We start from the raw sequence: 20,641 nt of genomic DNA on the forward strand, positions 1-20,641 counted from the left end.
ACATGAGTGATGGGGAAGGAGAACGGTGCCTTCAGCCAAAATAGGGAAGTCGGGAAGAGGGGACTTAGGAAGACAGATCATGAGTTCTGTTTTGAACTTACTGAGTCTGAGGTGTCTATAGGGCTCCCAGGCAGAGACATTCAGCAAGCTCTTTGACAAGCAATATGAGAAAGCTCAGGAGAAAGATGAACGCCAGATTTGTACATTGCACCCAAAGGTGACCAGAAACATTTCATGGGAAATGACTTTTTTTTAACTTACCTATTGCTCATATGGAGCACAAAGAGAAAAGGTCGTTATGAAGACAATTGCAGTTGTATGCCAACAACTATTGCTTTGTTCTCTTGGTGGTTACACTGTGTATGCTTATACATACATACATACATATATGTGTGTGTGTGTGTGTGTCCATGTGAACTCCAACATTAGAATGTAAACTTGTAAGCAGAGATTGGCTCTTCCCTTGTACTTGAATCACCAGGGCCTAGCAGAGTATCTGGCACAAAGCAGGAACTTAATAAATACTTGGTGACTAATTTATTGATCTTTTACAGATGATCAAAAGGTAAAGAAATTCTAAGAATTTGACAGGATCCTCTAAATTTGGGGGCTTTTTAACGGCTGTCTATAAACCTGAGTTTTTAAAAATATTTTAATAACTGTACAGGGTATTCCAAAAATCCTACTAAGACTTTTGGAACAATTTGTGTTTCAATATAATTGGTTTCTTTTGTAATTTTACACATTTTGTTGTATGCATTTAAAAAGTTTGAGAAAGGGGTTCATAGACTTCACCAGAACACCAAATGGGTTCACCTCACACACGTTAAAAACCTTTGAGTCTAAACAAAGTCAATGTATTATCTTGACTCAAAAATGGGCACAGGGTCACTTTAAAAGAGGCTAAATGACTACTCAAAAGCTTGAGGCAAGATAAACACTAAATGTCCTGACCCATCCTCCCCACCTCCCCCCACAAAGGAAACTAGACCACAAACAATAGGTGGAAATCTCTATTCTGGGCCAGAGAGGGAAAGGAAAGAAAACAATAAACATTTTGTGTCCATAAAATATCTGTCCCTTGAATTTAATGGGAGAAGAGAAATACACAAAAGGAGGTTGGGAGCTGCCAGAGAGCGCTCAGAGGAGGGGAATAATTCATGGAGTCAAAGCCAAGCAGAGCAGTTTATGGAAAATGAATTTAGTTGGAAAGCTATGAGCCCCCTCTAAAAGAAGCCTTTGGGAGAGTTTATTGTTCAGCCCTCCGATCAGAGAAGAAAGGCAGCCGAGGGTGCCGAGGTACTGGCTATCAAGGGCACATCATTCTCCATGATGATATTTCAAGGTGATGAGCTTATCCTGGTGTGGGGGGCGGGGGAGGAGTAGGGGGGCGAGGGGCATGATGTTCCTGTAGTGGAAATGAAGGAAGAGAGGAAAGTCCATGGAATTAGACTACACAAGCTAATTCAGTGAACCACTTGTCCAGCTTCAAATATAGATTATAAAATGAACACATAAAAACAGCAAATCAGGTCCAGAATTGAGTAGGCTAGATGACGTCTGGAATAGAACACTGCTTTCAATGATACCAAAAAGCTCGTTATCACAAATACCTATCTTTAATATCAGTATTCTCTTGGTGATAATGCATGGCTGCAAATCATGGAGTGCCATGTTCTCTGAAGAATCGAAATTGAGTCAGTTCAATCTTACTAAGACAAAAAATGACTCGGCAAATAACTGAGTACCTAAAAGTGTCTCACGCTTGCATAGAATTTTACAATTTGTTAAGTGCTTATCTCACAACTATTAAGCCCATTTTAGAGACGTAGAAATTTGGTGAAGACAAGTACCTGACCAAAGATCACACAGCTAGTTAGTGGCAGAGCCAGGAGTCAAACTAAGCGTCCAACTCCAAATGCAATACTCTCTCTCTCTAAAGTATGTAACTATTCTGCAGCTATAATTAAATACCACCCCTTTGGGGGCTCATGAAAAGAAATCTTAACCAACTCCCTTTCAATAACCATTGTAATTACTGCATGTATGATTGGCCTGTAGATTTTAAGTCTGCCTCACTATTCCTCCAGTCTACTATAAATCTCTTTGAAAGCTGGCACCATAGTCCAACTCTTAAGATGTGTCACTATCCTCCTTAATATGCAGTCTGTATATTTTCCAATGGGAAAAAAATCTGTTGAAATACCTTATATGTAACTATAGTAATCTAAAAAAAAAAGATCACTTTACATTCATGGTCAACTTGCTGATGAATCTAAGATTCAATAACTATTTAACTACCAGAGATAAGTATTTGAGCAGCACACATACTGTGCTAAATAAATATTGCTTGACTAAACTGTAAGCTTCTTGAGAAGAGATGACCTTCTTTTCTATCCACAATAGAATGTCTGCCACACAGTACATGCTGAACATTTGATTTGAACAGAATTTGAATTGAATTTTGAATTAATTTTTGAATTGCAAAAAAAAATGACATCTGCAAAATGCAACATCTTTGTCAAACGTTTTGAAAATTATCTGATGGAATCAGTCAGTCCATCTGAAATCTGATACCCAGAGTGAAAAAAAGAATTAGAGTGCAAAAGGATTTTAGTCACGCTGATAACATGGTATTCACACATTAAATGTTGTTTCAAATATTTATTTTCATGGCAAAAATAGACTATAATATATTCATTTCACATATATTACACTTAGTCATTCAAGCTTTTCTGCCCATCAAATGCAATTTACACATTGCTTTACAAACCAATTTCAGTTTTACAAGAATTAAAGCTGTTCTGATTATACATTTTTTACAGTATCAATGACCAGACAATGAAACATACAGAACTATTTTTGAAAGTGGAAAATAATACTTGACAACTCATTTGTGCTATCATTGAAAAAGCAAACTGGTACACTGGCCTAAATGATCTGGAAGCATTTCTAAAGGCCTCTGTACATCCTACCAACTTTCTCCCAATTTCAAGTTTCCATTAGATTTAACAAATTGTATTAATAGTGACAGAAAATTATCTAATATTTAACAGTGAAAACTTTTTTCCCCTCTGTGAAAATTGTTAAAACCCTGCTTCACGAAGTATACTATTTGGTAGGATTTGAATGGTTTCCTTTTGTAAAAATTATGTAACAGAATATATACAAAATAACTTTCTGACCTGCTATAGGCATCTGTTTTCTTTCACTTGAATTTATTCACATCTTTGCACACCAAATTGTTTTCTCCCCATATGAAGACTAGTTTGTGTCATTTTTCATTATAGAATAGCATTTGAAAACTAAGTTTCTTAACCGCTTCATTGAATCAAAGGGAATGAACACAGGCAAATTCAACCAATTGCCTGGCTGCTGCCAAAGTTTGAGCACACACTCATCTGTTTAAAAATTGCTCTTCCCCCCCGCAAAAATTGCTTATCCAATATAGCAAAGAAAATTTATTCTTCCTTGGATGTGCTGCTTAGAGATTCTGAAGCATACTAATAAACCTGAACAGCTTATACCTGCAAAGACAAAAACTGAGCTACTGAACTTTTCAGTTGGATGCTATTAACCAAATAAAGTTTGTTTCCAAAAATATTCAAGATGACCATTAACAAGATCTGTAACTACCTGTTCGGTAACATGAAAAATGGACTATGTAATTAAAATCCACTGGCTGTGTTAGCATTTAAAAAATGCTCCAAGTTCCACAATCTTCTCCTTTAGTTAAGTTCTCTCAAATTCTCATGTTTAGTTTGAGGAGATATGCCAACTCCATTATTTGATGGTGCAAAAAATTTAAATGAGTGTCCATAACTATTCAGTAATAGCATCCTAATGCAAATGTATGTTCCAAGTCAGTATCTAAATCTTGTTTTTATTCATTTAATAATTCAGCATTATATTTTTACCTGGAATAGTATGCCTTTCATGGCTTATACAGGATAAAAGGTCCAGAAATGCTAAAGGCTAATGCACCACCCCAAAAACTAGTTACATACTACAGCTCAGTCCCCAGAAGATGAAATCAGACCTGTTCAAGGACATCCGCTCTGTCAGAGGCGAATATGACCCAAATTAGAATTTAATAGCTCTAAATATCAACTGCTGGTTCTGAATGAAAGGCACAAGTTCCCATCTATGTCAGATCAGCTGCATATCCACAATGGTTAATCCGATGGCCTTCAATCCATACTTTTGGTTTCATGGATTCAGGCTAGAATTCAAGCTGGAAAGGAATTCATGGAGAATCTAGTTCAACTCCCTCATGGTGAAAGTGAGGAAACTGATAGTTAAGATCAAGTCAGATAAACAAATGTTTGTGGAATGAAATGGCTTGCCCATGGTCAACTAGTTGGTGAGTGGCAGAGCCAGGATTAGAACTCAAGTCTCCAGCTTCCTAACCTAATGCCCCTTTAAAAATAATGACCCCTTTTTAATCTGGCCCCAAGTATGGATAAACCAAGAAACAAAAATCATTATGCCAATGGCTATTCAACTTCTCAAAATGGTTCTTTCTGATATTCAAAAAAAAATTATATGGAAATGGGCTACCAAAGAAGGTAACTGATCATTTTCCTGATGGTCTGTGAGGTAACTTATATCTTAATGGGTGCTGAAGACCACAAAGTAGAAACTGAGCTTCCCTAGTAATTTTGGCCCAGCATAATCTGCTTTATGGAAGTCATCCAACATACTTCTAGAAATACAATGCTGACTTAAGAAATATAGTCAAAGAAACAAAAATAAACGCATGAGATTTTGTAGATTTACAATGTCCTATTCTATCATTACCAGGACAAATCCTATTACCACAAATACCATTACTGTAAAATTATATCCATAATGAAAAAAATTCCAAATTCCCAGCCAAATGAATTCTTTTATTTTTGCAAGTGAAATCTGAAACAAAAAAATTTCCAGTATAACGAAAAATGTTGGATAGTACCCTAGTATGTGTAGTAATACGTTTTGACTTTTCCTATGTGTATCTTCTCTTATGAAACCTAAGAAGGTCACCCTTATATGAGCCCAGCAGAGTAGAAATTTGTACATTTAATCATGAAATCTGTCCCATTCTCAGCAGTCAATTCACATAAGGCAAAACCAGATCACTTTTGTGAACTACCCCGGTAATTATAGAATCCTTCAATTTTGGTTTGGCTAATTGCAGACCAGCTCTTAAGTGGACATACTATCTTGACAATCACATACCAAGGTTTTGCAGTGGAAATTTCACTTGCATACACACAGGCAATTTCAGAAGTATCCATACACACATGCAGCAATTCATCTAAGCTGGAGCTTCTTTTATATAGACCGAAAACTTACTCAATCTGCCATGGGCATGAATTTGGCATAAACTTATAAATGAATTCTACACAAGGATGGTACTATAATCTAGTATAGAATAATCATGGACAGATGCAGCCAAGAATAAATACAAAGCCGAGAGCTTATATATTTTCATAGTAGTCTTTTATATGACAAAACAAATAATTCATTAAAAGGTACTGGAGTCTTCAATATCTATCTATTTATCTAGTGAATGCTTCTTTAGAACTTTGGAACATTTTGTTAGTAGCAGAGACTAAACTTAAGGGATTAAAATGCAAACATTCCTAACTTGCCATTAATCTGAGTTTAGAGCTCATTAACCAAAATAAGTTGTTTAAAAAAAAAAAAAAGCAACGAAGGTCACCATTTCCTTCTTATTAAGTAGTAGAACACCTAACAGCCTACCAAAGTTATGGGATACTTTTGAGAAGTTTCTCTGGACTTTTAAGAATTGAATATTATTTTAAGTGTCTTGGGGAGTAAACCATCATGTTAAACATTTGCTTATATATGTAATACACTATACTTCTAAAGTTTTCCAGCACTTTAATTTAATCTTATCAGCAACCTGGAAATCCCTTCAACTGAATTTCTGAAATCACTATTTTTTTAATCTAGAAATGTCCAACCCTCCTAATAGTCTGATAATAGTTAATGAGAACTATATAACCTTAATGAATACCCATTGCAATCAAAACTATCGTATTTCTTATCTAACTTTTTCCCCTCCAAATTACTCCTTGTAACCTGATCTTTGTAAAGTCTTTACATCAAAAATTACCTTTAATCTTTAATTTACATTAAACTTAAACTAATTCATATTTCCAATAAACATCTTTCTTTAAATTAACCTTTTAAAAAAAGGTTTGTGCAAAAGAAAATAACCAAGTTCCATTCTTTGTTGCAAATTGTCCCAAATGAAGCCTGCTTTTAATAAATTAATTAAAACTATCTTCATATAAATTTTCTTAAAGGTATCAATACTAAACCCACTTCAACCTATGAGTAATAGTTATAAAAGGTTGAAAGGAAACTTGGACAGGTTTAAACTCAAATAAAAAGAAATATGCAGTTAAAAATCTGAAGTCCCATTGCCCTATAGTTTAGCAGGGAGGGGAAGGGAACTGCTCAATGTGCTCTTTGTTTTCTGGAAGTTTGTACTAGCAGGTTTCCTTATTTATTCCTATCAAAACGTTCTAAGAACTTAGAACTAAATTCTAGGGCTCACTTTCATGCTTCACAGTAGATGTTCCAAAAGAATATCATCGATTTTTCCATAAATATCTGTATGATATTCTAAAATAAGACGTTCATTTCTCTGTTTAAAACTATGCTCTAGAATACTTCTTCAAAAGAACCCCTAATCAGGAAAAAAAAAAGAGGGGTAATGTCAGCAGTGACAATGATTGGTCATTGATAAATACTGCACCTTAGCCTATTTTTGTGAAAGTATATATTTTGATATAAGCTTGCTATAAATCTTTTACTTAGAACCTAAAAATAACCAAAAATTTTAAACATGTAATTTTGATAGGCTGTAATATAATCAATTGCTAATTAACCACCATGGCAAGGTTACAAGCTTCTGTTGTTTTGCTATATCCTCTATGAAATCACATTACTGTTTGAAAAACAAATTTAGAGAATACATAGTATAGTTATTTTCCACTAATCTCTCTTTACAACTACGACAAAATGTTCAAATACTCAAAAGACACAAAAAACATTACATGCATTCTAAGATCTACTAAAAATAATGCAACATTTTAAGTAAATCATTAAAGCTAAAATATGCCATTTTAGTTTCTTAATTTATCCATTTGTAATCAATTTATTAAAATAGGGACATCTCATACATTAGCCTTTAATTCAGTTTTCATAGTGTAATATCTTCTTATCAATAGGACCCTCCTTTTAAAGAAGGTTTTAAACATGATTCCAATTGGAGAGAGAAGGGTAGTAGGGTAGATAGCACCACTGAAAAGATGTACAAAAAACTCACTCAACACAACAATTCAAACATATGTGAAGAAAGGAAAAACTGCCATGAGAGATAATATGTGAAGTATCTTGTAACCATTATAGCCATTATTAACATTATTATAATTCCATTCTTTCAAGCCGCCAGCTATCACTGAACATAAGCATCGGGTCTATTGTGCTTTAGAAAGAATTTTTTAAAAAACATGTTGAAATCAATCACTATGTTCAAATTCTTTTGATTCATAGCTTCCAAATTTTGCATTCACTACTCCAGTGGTCTCTTGTAAGTCAAATTTAGACCAGCAAATATATCGCCAAGATACTGCCCCAAGTAAATCCTCTACCATGGTTGACGACGACACACAATTATTGATTAGTGATAAATTAAGCTGCATCTCTTGATTTACCTTGGAGTTCAAAGCCACACACTAATGGCCTTAAAGAGAACTGATAGGATGCTGGTGCCGTAGGGAGACAACTTTAGAATGGAAACTGGGAGAAGGATATAGCAATGAGTATTAAAAAAAATGTGGAGATTCATATATATACAACCAGCCCATAATCCTCCCTCTAGCACTAACATAAAAGGCACGGAGCCACCTTTCCCCCTTATGCCATTTCACTCGTCCCTCAAGTTGCCACAATGATTTCACCTGTATAAAAAACTGGGCAGGAAGGGGAGGCAAGGAACGTGATGTGATTTATCCCACAACCTGAATCCCCCTAGGGAAGACCCTGCCTCCTGTCAATCTTTCAAACATTTCCCCTCACCCCCAGTACTCTCGGGGGTGGTGTAAGTATAGGAGAACAAAATTAGTAATACTGTATCTTATCTTTGTAACAACATAATAAAAAGTTTCCATGTTCACAACCATGTTGCACTTCCTCACATCTTACTTATCCTACATACTCAAAATCCTTATTTCTTACATTCAAACTATAAAACGTTTCTTTTAAAACATTGTCTGCATTACTGTTGTTAATGTTTCAACTCATAAAACAATGCATGAATGAAACTGAAATGAACTGATTTTTAAATTTTTTTTTAAAAGTGCTTTAAAACCATCTTAATCATCCACTAAAACTTCAACCAGTAAAATCAATGGGTCATCTAAGGTTATGAATAATACTGAAAATATATCAAATGCTGTTGACTCTGTTACTTAAAACATTTCAAGTGACCATGCATTCAATTCCAACTTTTCCTTTAACAAACCCTGAAAATAATTTGAGAATCTTCTCATTTTCAATTGTAATTTGGAAAATTGAAAAATTAAAAATTAATTTTCTGAATGCAAAGAAGCTTCCTATCTCCTAAATGAGACCTTTAAACATCTTTTTGTAGTTTGATAGTTAAACCCTAAGTTACCAAGAATAAAAAACAAACAAAAAGAAAATAATGAACAGAAGAGATATTAACACTTTAAAAAAATATATAAAGTTGATGTGTCCAGAAACCAGTTGTAATTGTGGACAAGTCCCATGGAAAGTTGGGTTTCTTACTAAAGAAACCCCTAGATATTTTAGTCACAAAATAAAATTCTCTTATCAAAAAGTAGTTTTGAGATAGAAATCTATACATTGCCTTTATGATTGCCAGAACTGTCCAGCAAAGTTTCAGTAAGGTAGAGAATTATTTTATCTAGAAAACACAACTTCAAGAATGTGTGCAAGTACCGCAAATCAGCATAGACAGGAGCTGAGCTTAGTTACTCCAAGTAAGTCCCTCATTCTCTAGCATTTCCCCCAACCAGAAATCCACCTCTTCGGCCTTGTGACTTCCAAAGCTCGATGCAATGCACCACCAATGAGTTGACATTAGCACCCTATACCTTGTGTAAGAAGACTGGGGGCAGGGAAAGCCCAAGAACAAATGGTTTGCCTTGTTAAACCCACTTTTTTTTTCCTTGTAAACTCTTTATAGGTAATTGGGTCCCAGGAGAAACAGGTGGAGTTTAGATAAGCCTTGAGTTTCTCAGGAACTGGATGAGAACTCCATAGACAAATGTGTACTGACAGAGTGTTTGCACCATCATCATTCTTTGCTGCCTCAACATGTCTAGCACTCGTGGGATGTCCAGCATCTAAGGAAAGAAACACGTGGAATCAGAAAAGGCACACTAGGCATGATGGGAATTTCAGGAGAGGAAAAAAATGTGAGCAGCAAAGAAGCAGAGAAAGGGGAACTACAGACACATCTGGCTGGCTTTAATTAGGTGTCCCAGGGGCCACCACACCAGGTATTCGAACTGTATTTTTTTAAACCATATTCTAGGTTTTGCCAAAGAATCCAAAAAAACAGTAACTTTTGTATACCTCAAATGGGGCCAAAGGGACTGAGTTCTCACCTTCAAAAACTAAGTACTTTATTGGTTGCATCAAAGATGAAAAACAACATGAAAACAGGTCACAGCGAAAGTAATGAGAATCCATAAGGCCAAATGATTTCTAGAAGTAGTAATACCTGTCAGGGAAGCAAATTCTTGCACAGAGATCCTGTGGCTTCTACCATAGTAACATCTCTCACTTCCACCACCCTGGTACAGGTCCTTATTAGCCCATGTGTAGACTACTGCAGTACCCTCCTGGTTGGTCTGCCTGCCCCCAGTCTATCCTCCACTCAGCTGTCAAAGTGAGCTTCCTAAAGCACAAGTCTGAGCATATCACTCTACCCTGCCCCCCCCAATTAATTAACTACAATGGCTCTCTATTGCCACCAGGATCAAATATAAAAATTCTATATTTGGCTTTTAAAATCCTTCATAAAATCATCCCATCCTACCTTCCAGCCTTCTTGTACCTTACACCACCACCCCAAATACTCTGCAATCCAGTGACACAGCCTCCTTGCTGAACTCACACCCTATCTCCTGATTCCAAGTATTTTCATGTTCTCCATGCCAAAATTTATTCCTCATCTCCATCTCCTGGCTTCCTTTGACTTAGCTAAAACCTTACCTTCTTCAAAAAGCCTTTCGTGGTTCCCTTTAATGCCACTGCCCTTCCTCTGCTGATTATCTCCAATTCATCCTGTATAGAGCTTCTGTGCATATAGCTGATGGAATGTTTTCTTCTCCTTTAGATACCAAGTGATTTCATGGAATCTAGGTCATCCCTGGCCCAACTCACTAAGAAGAATATGCATCTAGTTGATTTGTTATCAAAGGGAATTTGTGCGCAGTAGATAAGGCCTCTTGACTTTAAATCTCAAAGTTCTGGGGTCAAATCCTGCCTTGTATACTTACTAGTCACTTAACTGCTCTGCGCCTGAGTTTCCTCACTTGAAAATTAGGGGGCTGTCCTTCTAAAGTCTTCTTCAATTTTAAAATCTAGGGTCCTATTATCTCAAGTGCCCATTTTTAGTAAGAAAAGTCCCAACACATAAATAGCAACCTCATTGTGCTCCAAACAGGCGATCATGATCTCCGACAAAATGACCACTCCGGTTCTTCCTACACCAGCACTGCAATGGACCAGCAATGGAGGGTTGGGGCCTTTAGGTTCAGTCGTGCTGTTTGTATGGCGACGAACTGACTGGATCTCCTCCAGGTATGCTGTCAAAGTCAATAGGAGAGAAGCAGAAATAGAGATAGACAGAGGAAGACAACAACAGAGAGATACAAAGAGAAATAGAGAGATAGGGGGAGGTAGGGATGGGGAGGAAGGGGAAGACAGTGAGAGTGAGTGAGTGAGAGAGAGAGAGAGAGAGAGAGAGAGAGAGAGAGAGAAAGAGAGAGAGAGAGTTTGTATGTCATTGATAAGCTCTGTACAATTCTTATGAAACCACTTCATTTGTTATTCATTTGGAGGCAGGAAGGTACAGGGTTTAGAGGAGCTAGTTTCAGATCCTGACTCTGCTCTGTGCCCTGCAACAAATCACTCAGCCCATACAGGCCTCAGTTTCCTCATCTGTAAAATGAGGCATTTGGACTAGCTCACCTCTAAGTTTCCTTCTAGCTCTAAATCTATGAAAATTGGTTCTTGCCACACAAGACTACACTTTTATTTTCTGTCCTACCTACTTTCCAATAGCACTTGAAAGCCTTATTTTAAAAGTCAAACTATTCTGGATGTTATCATGAGGCGATTACAATGAGTACCTATGAGGGCATATCATTCTTTCGCTCCATAGCCTTCAAGCATGAGGTTGATGTCACTTACACAAAAATCCCTTTAAATCCTCTGGACAACCATGCTCGGGCCAATCAGTATACTGAAGGTGCCAAATTGTTCTTTCTTGCCCAGTGAGAAGATGCTTGATCTTCAAGCCAGTTGTGGCATAGCAACCAGAGTCAGTGCGGAATCGAGTTGTGATCTTAAATCTTCCATATGTCACAGTGTTGTGCCTTGAACCAAGACGTGGCCAATACCTAAAGCTCTTCTCTCGTCCACCCTCCTTTACAAAAAAGGCAGGAAAAAAGTCATTTGTTAAAAAAATTATATAAACACTGTATTTGCCAGTGATGTGACTAGATTACCGTCCCCCACAATTTCCCAGCAGGCTTCTCCTGTGAAGAAGGAACCAAATTAAAAGAACCAGTACTCACTTCTTCCGCTGTCGCCATCGCTATGATGGCAATTCCTTGTTCCCACACCATCTGCCAAAAATCCTGACATGTATTCTGCAAAGGTCCTTGGGTGGCAATGTAATCCCATTCGATGCCACCAACAGAGACCTAAAAGTGGGAAAGTTCAAAAGCAAATCTTAAACCAAGGTCTTAGGGACGTATGAAGCAAAACCAACCATTTTGATCACTCATACTCTGAGAAAAGTGATCTATGAAACTTAGGAAATAGTATATCTCAAACAGAGTATTTGCTTGAACATTTATTGGATTGAGTTGATAACCATTCAAATGAAATATGAAGTTTTGAATTTCTAATTTTAAAATGGACACATCCAAACCCCACATATTGTTGGTTAGGATATTTTCACATTTGAAGTGAGCAGAACAAGAATATTGCACACAGTAACAGCAACGCTGTCCGATAATCAGCTGTGAAAAACTTAGCTCCTCTGATCAGAACAAGGATCCACAACAATTCCAAAGGGCTCATGATGAAAAATGCTATCCACCTCCAGAGAGAGAAGTGATAAAGTGACAAAAGTATATTTTTATGCTTTCCCCTCCACAATATGGCTAATGTGGAAATATGTCTGGAATTACTTCATCTATATAATGGACACTGTATTTCTCGCCTTCTCAATAGGTGGGCAAGGGGGACAAGGGAGGGAGAAAATTTGGAACTAAAAATAAAAATGTTTTTAAAAAGAATATGCTCACATTTAGAAGTTTTTTTCATGCCCACAATAGTGGATTTTTCATTACAATAAAAGCTATTTTTTACAATTTCCTTTCCGAAACACACACCAGCAAGGAAGGCAATGCAAGCATGGTTATTAGATTCAGAGAGATCAGAATGATTTACCCAAAGCTATATAAGCCAAGTGTCAGAACTGGGGTTCAAACTCAGATTTCTTAGGTCCAAATCTAGCACTCTCTACTATGCTGTCTCTGCAGTCCTCATAATCACTAGTATTTAAGTACTTCACAGCTTACAAAGTACTGCGAACGTTATCAAACGAGAAAATGTACAATTGCTCTTCGTAAACTCTTAGAGCACCAAGGTTATTATTTCATTCTCATAATTTCATGTTCATTAGTTTCTATGATCAACTTCATGAAATAGCTAATACAGCTATTATTTTCTTAATTTTGTAGATAAGGAAACAAGCTTAGGAAGATAAAATGCCTTGCTGAGTCAACGTCCCTACTGATGAATTGTTTAAACAATCAACATGTATTGATTAAGCACTTCCTATGAGCCAGGCACTGTGCTAAGTACTAGCGATGCGAAGAAAAAAGATATTAAAAGTCCCTAATAAAGGGTGAAGTTGGGATCTGAGCCCTTTGTTTAAGGAAAATGAAACTGGTAGCTCATCAGTATACATATGCTGCAGGTGACAATGGCAATGAGCTAGAATGAGCTGGGTTCAAAACTTCCTAAAAAGATACAGAGCTCTCATTTTCAAGTTGGGAAATTAGACAGCATTTTCATTGATACCAAGCTGTGTGCATGTGCGTTAGCACACATGTGTGCGTGTGCGCGCGCGCACACATTTTTTATTATGGTGTTCTTGCAGTAATGTTGAATTGACTACAAATTGTGGACAAGTGTCAACAGTGTTGGGGGAGCTTATAAAAGGCTCCTTAGAATTCCTGCCCTTTTTTATCCTGTCATAAACATTTATATATATGCCAGTTATCTTCAGTGGTTTCCACTCATCATGAGCACTACAGGATTTCAAACTAAATATCTCACAAAATTACATTTCCTGTTATCATTAGGTACACAGTGAAACTAATGCCACCAACTCCTTTGTTATCCTCTCCAAAGAAAGCTTCTGAGCTAAACTTCCATTCAGTTGTCTTTTGATTTCATTTATAGTGAAAATATTCAAAACACACGTGGTTCTCGTCAGTTCTCCAATAACATGTTAACTCATTTGTTGTTGGACAATAGTTAATGAAAGTACCAATAGTTTAAATTATGTGATTCTTAGCATCCTTTACCCTCATTTTTACCTACACGATTATCAAAGGTGGAAAGGGATCGCATTAGATGGAGTCATTTTGTATTTATTTTGTTTTATAGGTCACTAAGGGCAAACATGTATCACTTAATGGCCAACCCACTTATAAAGAACCTCATCATTTTTAGATAAATTAGTTATTATACGGCAAACATTGTCTATTGCTTAAGCTAGATTTGTAGCTCTTCCAGGTCAGTAGAACCTACCAGAGTTAGAATTCCAGTGGAATATTTGAGAATCAAGAGTTAATTCCAAGCCCCAGTGAAGAGTAGAACTGAATTTTTCTGGATGAAAGTATCAACCTCCTTTAATGAAACAGTATAACTAAGAGAACGCACTATGGAAAAGAGATTTTAAAATCCTCCCATAAATTCTTTTTTTATTCAGTTCCCAAAAGGAATTCTGTGCTGAAAATAGTGACCTCAAATACTATGTCAATATGAGCCAAGAGTAGGAGGGGAAGGAGGAAAGAGAAGCATCTGGTTCTGTTCACCCACTCATTATGAGTCATCTTTTTTTTTTCCCTTCCATTTTAATGATTCTGACATTACTATGGTTGGGTGGCATAACACTGTTGTCTCCAGGAAGTAGGTAGCACTGCTTCTTCAAAGAGTCAAATGATGTTCTGGAATGATTATGGGCAGCATGTGAAGGTATGCCATCACAGAACAGTCTGTACCCTCTGAGAGAATGGCTTCCATGATCACCAAGATTAACTCTGAGGTACCCTTGTCCAAATACATGAAAATGCATGCGTGGACATGCATGAGACAAACTATACCTGGAATAAAGGTTTTAAGTTACTAGGAGCACAGAAACATGGATTAAAAGCCAAGGTTTTATTCTTGGATATGGGGCAAAAATCTTCTAAACATCCCTTGAGTTCACAGTACTTACCTGGGAAGCAGACTACTGTGCCACATATCAAACAGACATAACTTTACTTACAAGTATTCTCTTGAACAAGATTTGATTTTGGTTTAAGGGTTTACTCATTTGTAAATCAAAGATCATAATAATAGCCATTTGCCTTAGAAGGAAACTTTTAATACTAAAAAATTAATATTTGTAATACATTTAGAAACTTTTGGCTGAATATCTACTAGTCATGGCGAGTCATTTATAAATACTCTGTTTTTCTGTTTTCTCCTTTGTACAATGAAGATAATAAAACACTACACTTACTTTCATCAATTTTTGTGAGGAATGCATTCTGCAAATTTTAACAGGCTACATGAAAACATATTATTATAACTGTCACATTAGCAGAAAGATGTAGTGGATAAAGACAGTGGATAGCTGACCTCAAAACGAGGAAGACCTAGGTTCAAGTGCCAGCTCTGAAACATATTTGCTGTGTAACTTTGAACAAGTCACTTAAACTCTCACTGCCCTAGGAAACTCTCTAAGACTATAAATTACATAAAAGGCACACACATGCATTAGTAGAGAAAGTTTCCTCACTCGAGAATTTCCTCTACCAATTAAATACCAGGTCCAGTCTCTATCCCTTGCCCCTATCACCTTACCATCATTTATAAAAATCTATTTACCATCAGTTTTCATCTCACCTTAATATGTGATGCATTGATATAACCAGTATTGTTTTCTTTGGTTGGGACCAGTTCCACTCTGGTATCATCATAGGGCAGCACATCTTGGAATCTGTTTCTCTCTGCATTGTCTGGGAGTCGTGCTATTGCGCATTCCCCATCTATCCGTCGCTTTTTTAGAATGCGTTCATATTCTGTGAATACCATTCCCTGTTCTAACCGCTGTTCCAGAATTTTACACTGAAAAAAAAAAAAAGATTACACTGAATGATGTGAAAGTGTTCACCTTTAATGAGTCCAATCTCAAATCTTTATTTAAAAAGAATTAACAGAAAAGAGGATAGTTTTCAGTTATGCCCATGTACCTAGCATCATTTTAATGGAAAAAATGATTCTATTTAAAACACAAGGAAAAATGTACAATAAAACTTTGAGGGAAATGAAGAACATGACATACAAAATAAGGCTGGATTAACTGGAGATGTTTAACCTGGAAAAGGCTTAGGAGAACTACGACAGTAATCTTTGGTTTATATGGTTGACATGAAGACAAGGGTTTAGACTTGTTCTGCTTAGACTTGAGAGTGGAGCTAACATCAGTAGTTTGGAGGAACAGGGTGGTAAATTTCAGTTCAACACAACAGAAAACTTTATAAGAGCTATCAAAAAATGGAATTAGCCGCCTCAACAGTCCCATTCCAAGCAGATTTAGAGTGACCAATTTCGGGGATGTTACAGAAGGTATTTATGCTTTAGGCTGGAATGAGAGTTGAGCCAGAAAACCTCTGAAACTCCTTCTAGTTTTAAGATTCTTTGCAACATGAGGAGGATTCTGGGGAGATGGCAGAATGGGGCAGGAATTTACCTGACTCAAATTCCCCAAATAATTTAAAATAATGTCTCAAAGTGAAATCTAGAGTGGCAGAAATAGTTAAAAGTCAAGGTAAAGCAGTTGTCAGCCTAAGACAATTTGGGAGGACATTAGGAAAGACCCGATTTCCTGGGGAGGTGGTCTGTCAGAGTGAAATGTAGACACCCCCGGGAAGATACCCCTGAATCAACAAGCTCTGAGGGTAGCTGAATTGGCAACAGCCTCAGCTTCAGGAACTTTCTCCCCATGAATACTGTGGGGATTAGACATGTGATCAGAGGAAGATTGTAGGAGCCCTCCTCTAGTGTTGGAATGGGACACAGGTGCACTGACCAGATACAGTCCCAGGCTGTGGTGAGCAAGGGAGAGCGCGCACACACTAGTGAGTGTGGTTACAGAGGGTGGGGCCCTACTGGCTGTCACTCACAGGAAAACAGAGTTCTTGTTTTTGATTGCAGGGTAGAGAGGGAAGCTGAAGCTTGCCACTGAGGGAGGAAGCTAAGGGAGTGAGTTTTTGTGGTGACAACATTACTGGAGGCCATGATCGCAACTCAGGGACAGAGAGGAGTACCTGAGGTCAGGCCCTCAGATCGAACTCAGAAAACAATAAAACAAAAACCTGAAGCTTGAAACATTATCCTCCACACCTTAGGACTAGAGCTTGACTCTAATACCAAGTTAACAGCCAAGAAATAAGCTGCTGGGGGGAAAATGGTAAACAAATGAGAAAGAATTTGACCACAGATAGCTACTATTGTTACAGAGAGATCTGGCTTCAAATTCAGAAGACAGTGAAGTCAAAACAGCTACTTTTACTTGAAGGAAAAATGTAAAATGACCATAAGCCCAAAAAAGAGTTCTCAGAAGAGCTTAAAAAAAAACTTTAAAAGTCAAATAAGAGAGGCTGAGGAAAAATTAGAGAAAAAATAAGAGTAATGCAAAAAAAATCAAGAAAGTCAACCAACTGGAAAAGAGATCAAAATCTTATGGAAGAAAATAACTCTTTAAAAATTAGAATTGGGTAAGGGGAAGTTAATGACTTCATAAGACACCAAGAAATAATAAAACAAAATCAAAAAAATGAAGAAATGAAAAAGAATGTGAAATATTTCATTAGAAAAACAACTAACCTGGAAAACAGATCAAGGAAAGATAATGAGAATTGTTGGACTACATGAAAGTTATGATAAAAAAAATTTAAACACTGTACTTCAAGAAATTACTATGGAAAATTGCCCTGAAGTTTTAGAACCAGAGGGCAAAATAGATAAAAAAAAATCTACTGATCACCACCTGAGATTCCAAGATTTCACAGAAATATAACTAAATGTCAAAGCCCCAAAGTGAAGGAGAAAATATCACAAGCAACTACAAAACAACAATTTAAATACTGTGGAGCTACATCAGAATAACTAAAATTTAGCAGCTTCTACATTAAAAGAACAACTGACATGGAACAAGATATCCAGAAAAGCAAAGGAGCTGGGTTTGTAACAGAGAATAGTGTACCCAGCAAAGCTGAGTGTAATTCTGCATGGGGAAAAAAAATTCACATTTAATGAATCAAAGGACTTTCAAGTATTTGTGAGGAAAAGACTAGAACTGAACAGAAAATCTGACCTATAAGAATTAGGAGGAACATATAAGTTCAAACTGTTTACTTCTTATATGGGAAAACATTATCTATAACTCTTAAAAATGTTATTACTAGGGTAGTTATTACGAGGTAGTAAGAGCATATATACATAGAAGGCTTGGAGTTGAATTGAGTATGAAGGGATGATCCTAAAAAATAAAGTTGGGTAGGAAGAGGCAAAATGAAGCAATTACCTCATACAAAAGAGGTGTGAATGAAAGAACTGTTACAGTGGAGGAAGGAAGGAAGGAATGGAAGGCTGCTAGTGCTAGAACATTATTTGCAGTTTAACTGTGTTAAAGAAAGAATAACATATATATCTAGAAGGGTATAAAAGTCTTCTTAACTTACAAAAAAATAGGAGGAAGGGGATAGGACAAGGGAAGGACTCTTAGAGGGGCACACAAATTTAGAAATAAAAGAGTAGGGGGATAAGGGAAGGATTCTTAGATGTATTACTAGATTAAGGAATGGAAGAATAAGGGGAGAGGATAAAGGAGGGATTCTTAGAAGGGGCGGAGAGTAAGGAAACCCTGGTGAGACATAAATTAGACATCTGAGGAGGGATAGGGTAAAAAGAAAGGGAGAGAAGGATAAACAGTGAAGAAAAATAGGATGAAGGAAAATACACAACTAGTAATTATAACTTTAAATATGAATGGGATGAACTCACCTATGAAACAGAAACAGATAGCAGAATGGATTAAAAACCAGAATCCTACAATATGTTGTTTACAATAAACATATTTAAACATGAGAGATACACATAGAGTAAAAATAGAAGGCCGGAGTAAAATTTATTATGCTTCAGCTGATGCAAAAAAAGCATGGGTAGCAATCATGATCTCAGACACAGTTAAAGCTAAAATCAATTTAATTAAAAAAGATAAACAGTGAAACTACATTATGAGAAAAGGCACCATAGATAATGAGATAATACCAGTACAAAACATATATGCATCAAATGTTATGGCATCCAAATTCTGAAAAAAAAAAGCTAAATGAATTACAGGAGGAAATAGATAGCAGAACATAATAATGGAGGATTTCAACCTTCCCCTCTCAGAACTAGATAAATCTAAACAAAAAATAAACAAGAAAAAAGAAGACAAATAGAATCTTAGATAAACTAGATATGATATGATAACTATCTAGAAAGAACTGAATGGGAATAGAATGGAATATACCTTTTTCTCAGTAGTATATGGTGCCTTTACAAAAATTAACCACACGTTAGGGCATAAAAACTTTATAGTTAAAGGTAGAAAAGCAGAAATACTAAATGCATGCTTTTCAGATCATAAGGCAATGAAAATATTTAATAAGGGACCATGGAAACACAGATTAAAAATTAACTGGAGACTAAATAACCTAATCTTAAAGAATGAATGGGTTAAAGAACAAGTCATAGAAACAATAAACAATTTTATTAAAGACAATGATAATAATGAGACAACATACTGAAACCTATGGGATACAGCAAAAGCAGTAATTAGAGGAAAATTTGTATCTCTAAATGCTTATGTCAATGAAATAGAGAAACCATAGAATATGAGATTGGTGTGCAATTTTTAAAAAGAACAAATTAAAAATCTACAATTAAACATCAAATTTGAAATCCTAAAAATTAAAGGTAAGATTAGTAAAAATTTTCAGGGAAGAAAATCAATGAACTAATAAATAAAACTAGGAGTTGGTTTTATGAAAAAACAAAACAACAGAAAAGATAAACCACTGGTTAATATGTTTTTTCTTTCTTTTTTTTTTTTAAGAAAGAAGGTGATAGGGGATGGAGCCAAGATGGCGGCTGGAAAGCAGGGACTAGCGTGAGCTCCCCGCCAAGTCCCTCCAAAAACCTATAAAAAATGGCTCTGAACCAATTCTAGAACTGCAGAACCCACAAAATAGCAGAGAGAAGCAGGGATCCAGCCCAGGACAGCCTGGATGGTTGCTGGGTGAGGTCTATCCCGCACGGAGCTGGGAGGGGAGTGGAACAGAGCCCAGCATGGACCATGTGGACCAATCAGACCAGAAGCCAGGCGGAGTGGGCCCTAGCACCCTGAATCAGTGAGCTGTGGCAGTTGCAAGACTTCTCAACCCGCAAACACCAAAGACAACAGAGAAGAACTGCAGAACCCACAAAATAGCAGAGGGAAGCAGGGCTCTAGCCCAGGATATCCTGGATGGTCTCTGGGTAAGGTCTATCCCACATGGAGCTGGGAGCCAAGCAGAGCAGAGCCCAGCGAGGGCAGCGCTGACCAACCAGACCAGGAGCCAGGCGGAGCGTGCCCTAGCGCCCTGAATCATTGAGCTGCAGTAGTTACCAGACTTCTCAACCCACAAACACCAAAGACAACAGAGAAGGTTAGTGGGAAAAGCTGCTGGGGACAGAGTGAAAGGAGTTCTCGGTTAGGCCACCGCCCCGGGGGCAGTGGAGATGCAGCAGCTACAGAACTACAGCTGCAGTTGCTTCCGGCCCCAGGCCCACCTGGTGGGAGGGATTAAGTGGTGGATCAGAGCAGGAGTGCAGAGCCTACTGAAGATCTAAGTCCAGTCCGAGCTGGGGGTTCTTGGGGAAGGAGGAGTGCTGGTGTGACAGGGCATCCCCTCAAGCTTGGAACAAAGTACTCTTTACTCTACAAGCAGTCATACCCCAACAA

The 20,641-nt window shown here is 37.0% G+C and overlaps 1 protein-coding gene across 1 annotated transcript in view; it reads right to left on the reverse strand.

Moving 5' to 3' along the window:
- Positions 1-2,649: 2,649 nt before the first annotated feature.
- PTPN21 (protein tyrosine phosphatase non-receptor type 21) overlaps positions 2,650-20,641 on the reverse strand; it is a 129,508-nt gene continuing 111,516 nt past the window's right edge. The window contains exons 15-19 of the mRNA XM_036734453.1: positions 15,493-15,714; positions 11,874-12,002; positions 11,488-11,722; positions 10,720-10,880; positions 2,650-9,410 (exon numbers count right to left, since the gene is read on the reverse strand). Coding sequence (XP_036590348.1) covers positions 9,282-9,410; positions 10,720-10,880; positions 11,488-11,722; positions 11,874-12,002; positions 15,493-15,714 — 876 coding nt within the window. The 3' untranslated portion in view covers positions 2,650-9,281. The remainder of the gene's footprint in view (positions 9,411-10,719; positions 10,881-11,487; positions 11,723-11,873; positions 12,003-15,492; positions 15,715-20,641) is intronic.

The sequence above is a fragment of the Trichosurus vulpecula genome, chromosome 8, assembly GCF_011100635.1.
Source record: "Trichosurus vulpecula isolate mTriVul1 chromosome 8, mTriVul1.pri, whole genome shotgun sequence".
Classification (NCBI taxonomy): domain Eukaryota; kingdom Metazoa; phylum Chordata; class Mammalia; order Diprotodontia; family Phalangeridae; genus Trichosurus; species Trichosurus vulpecula.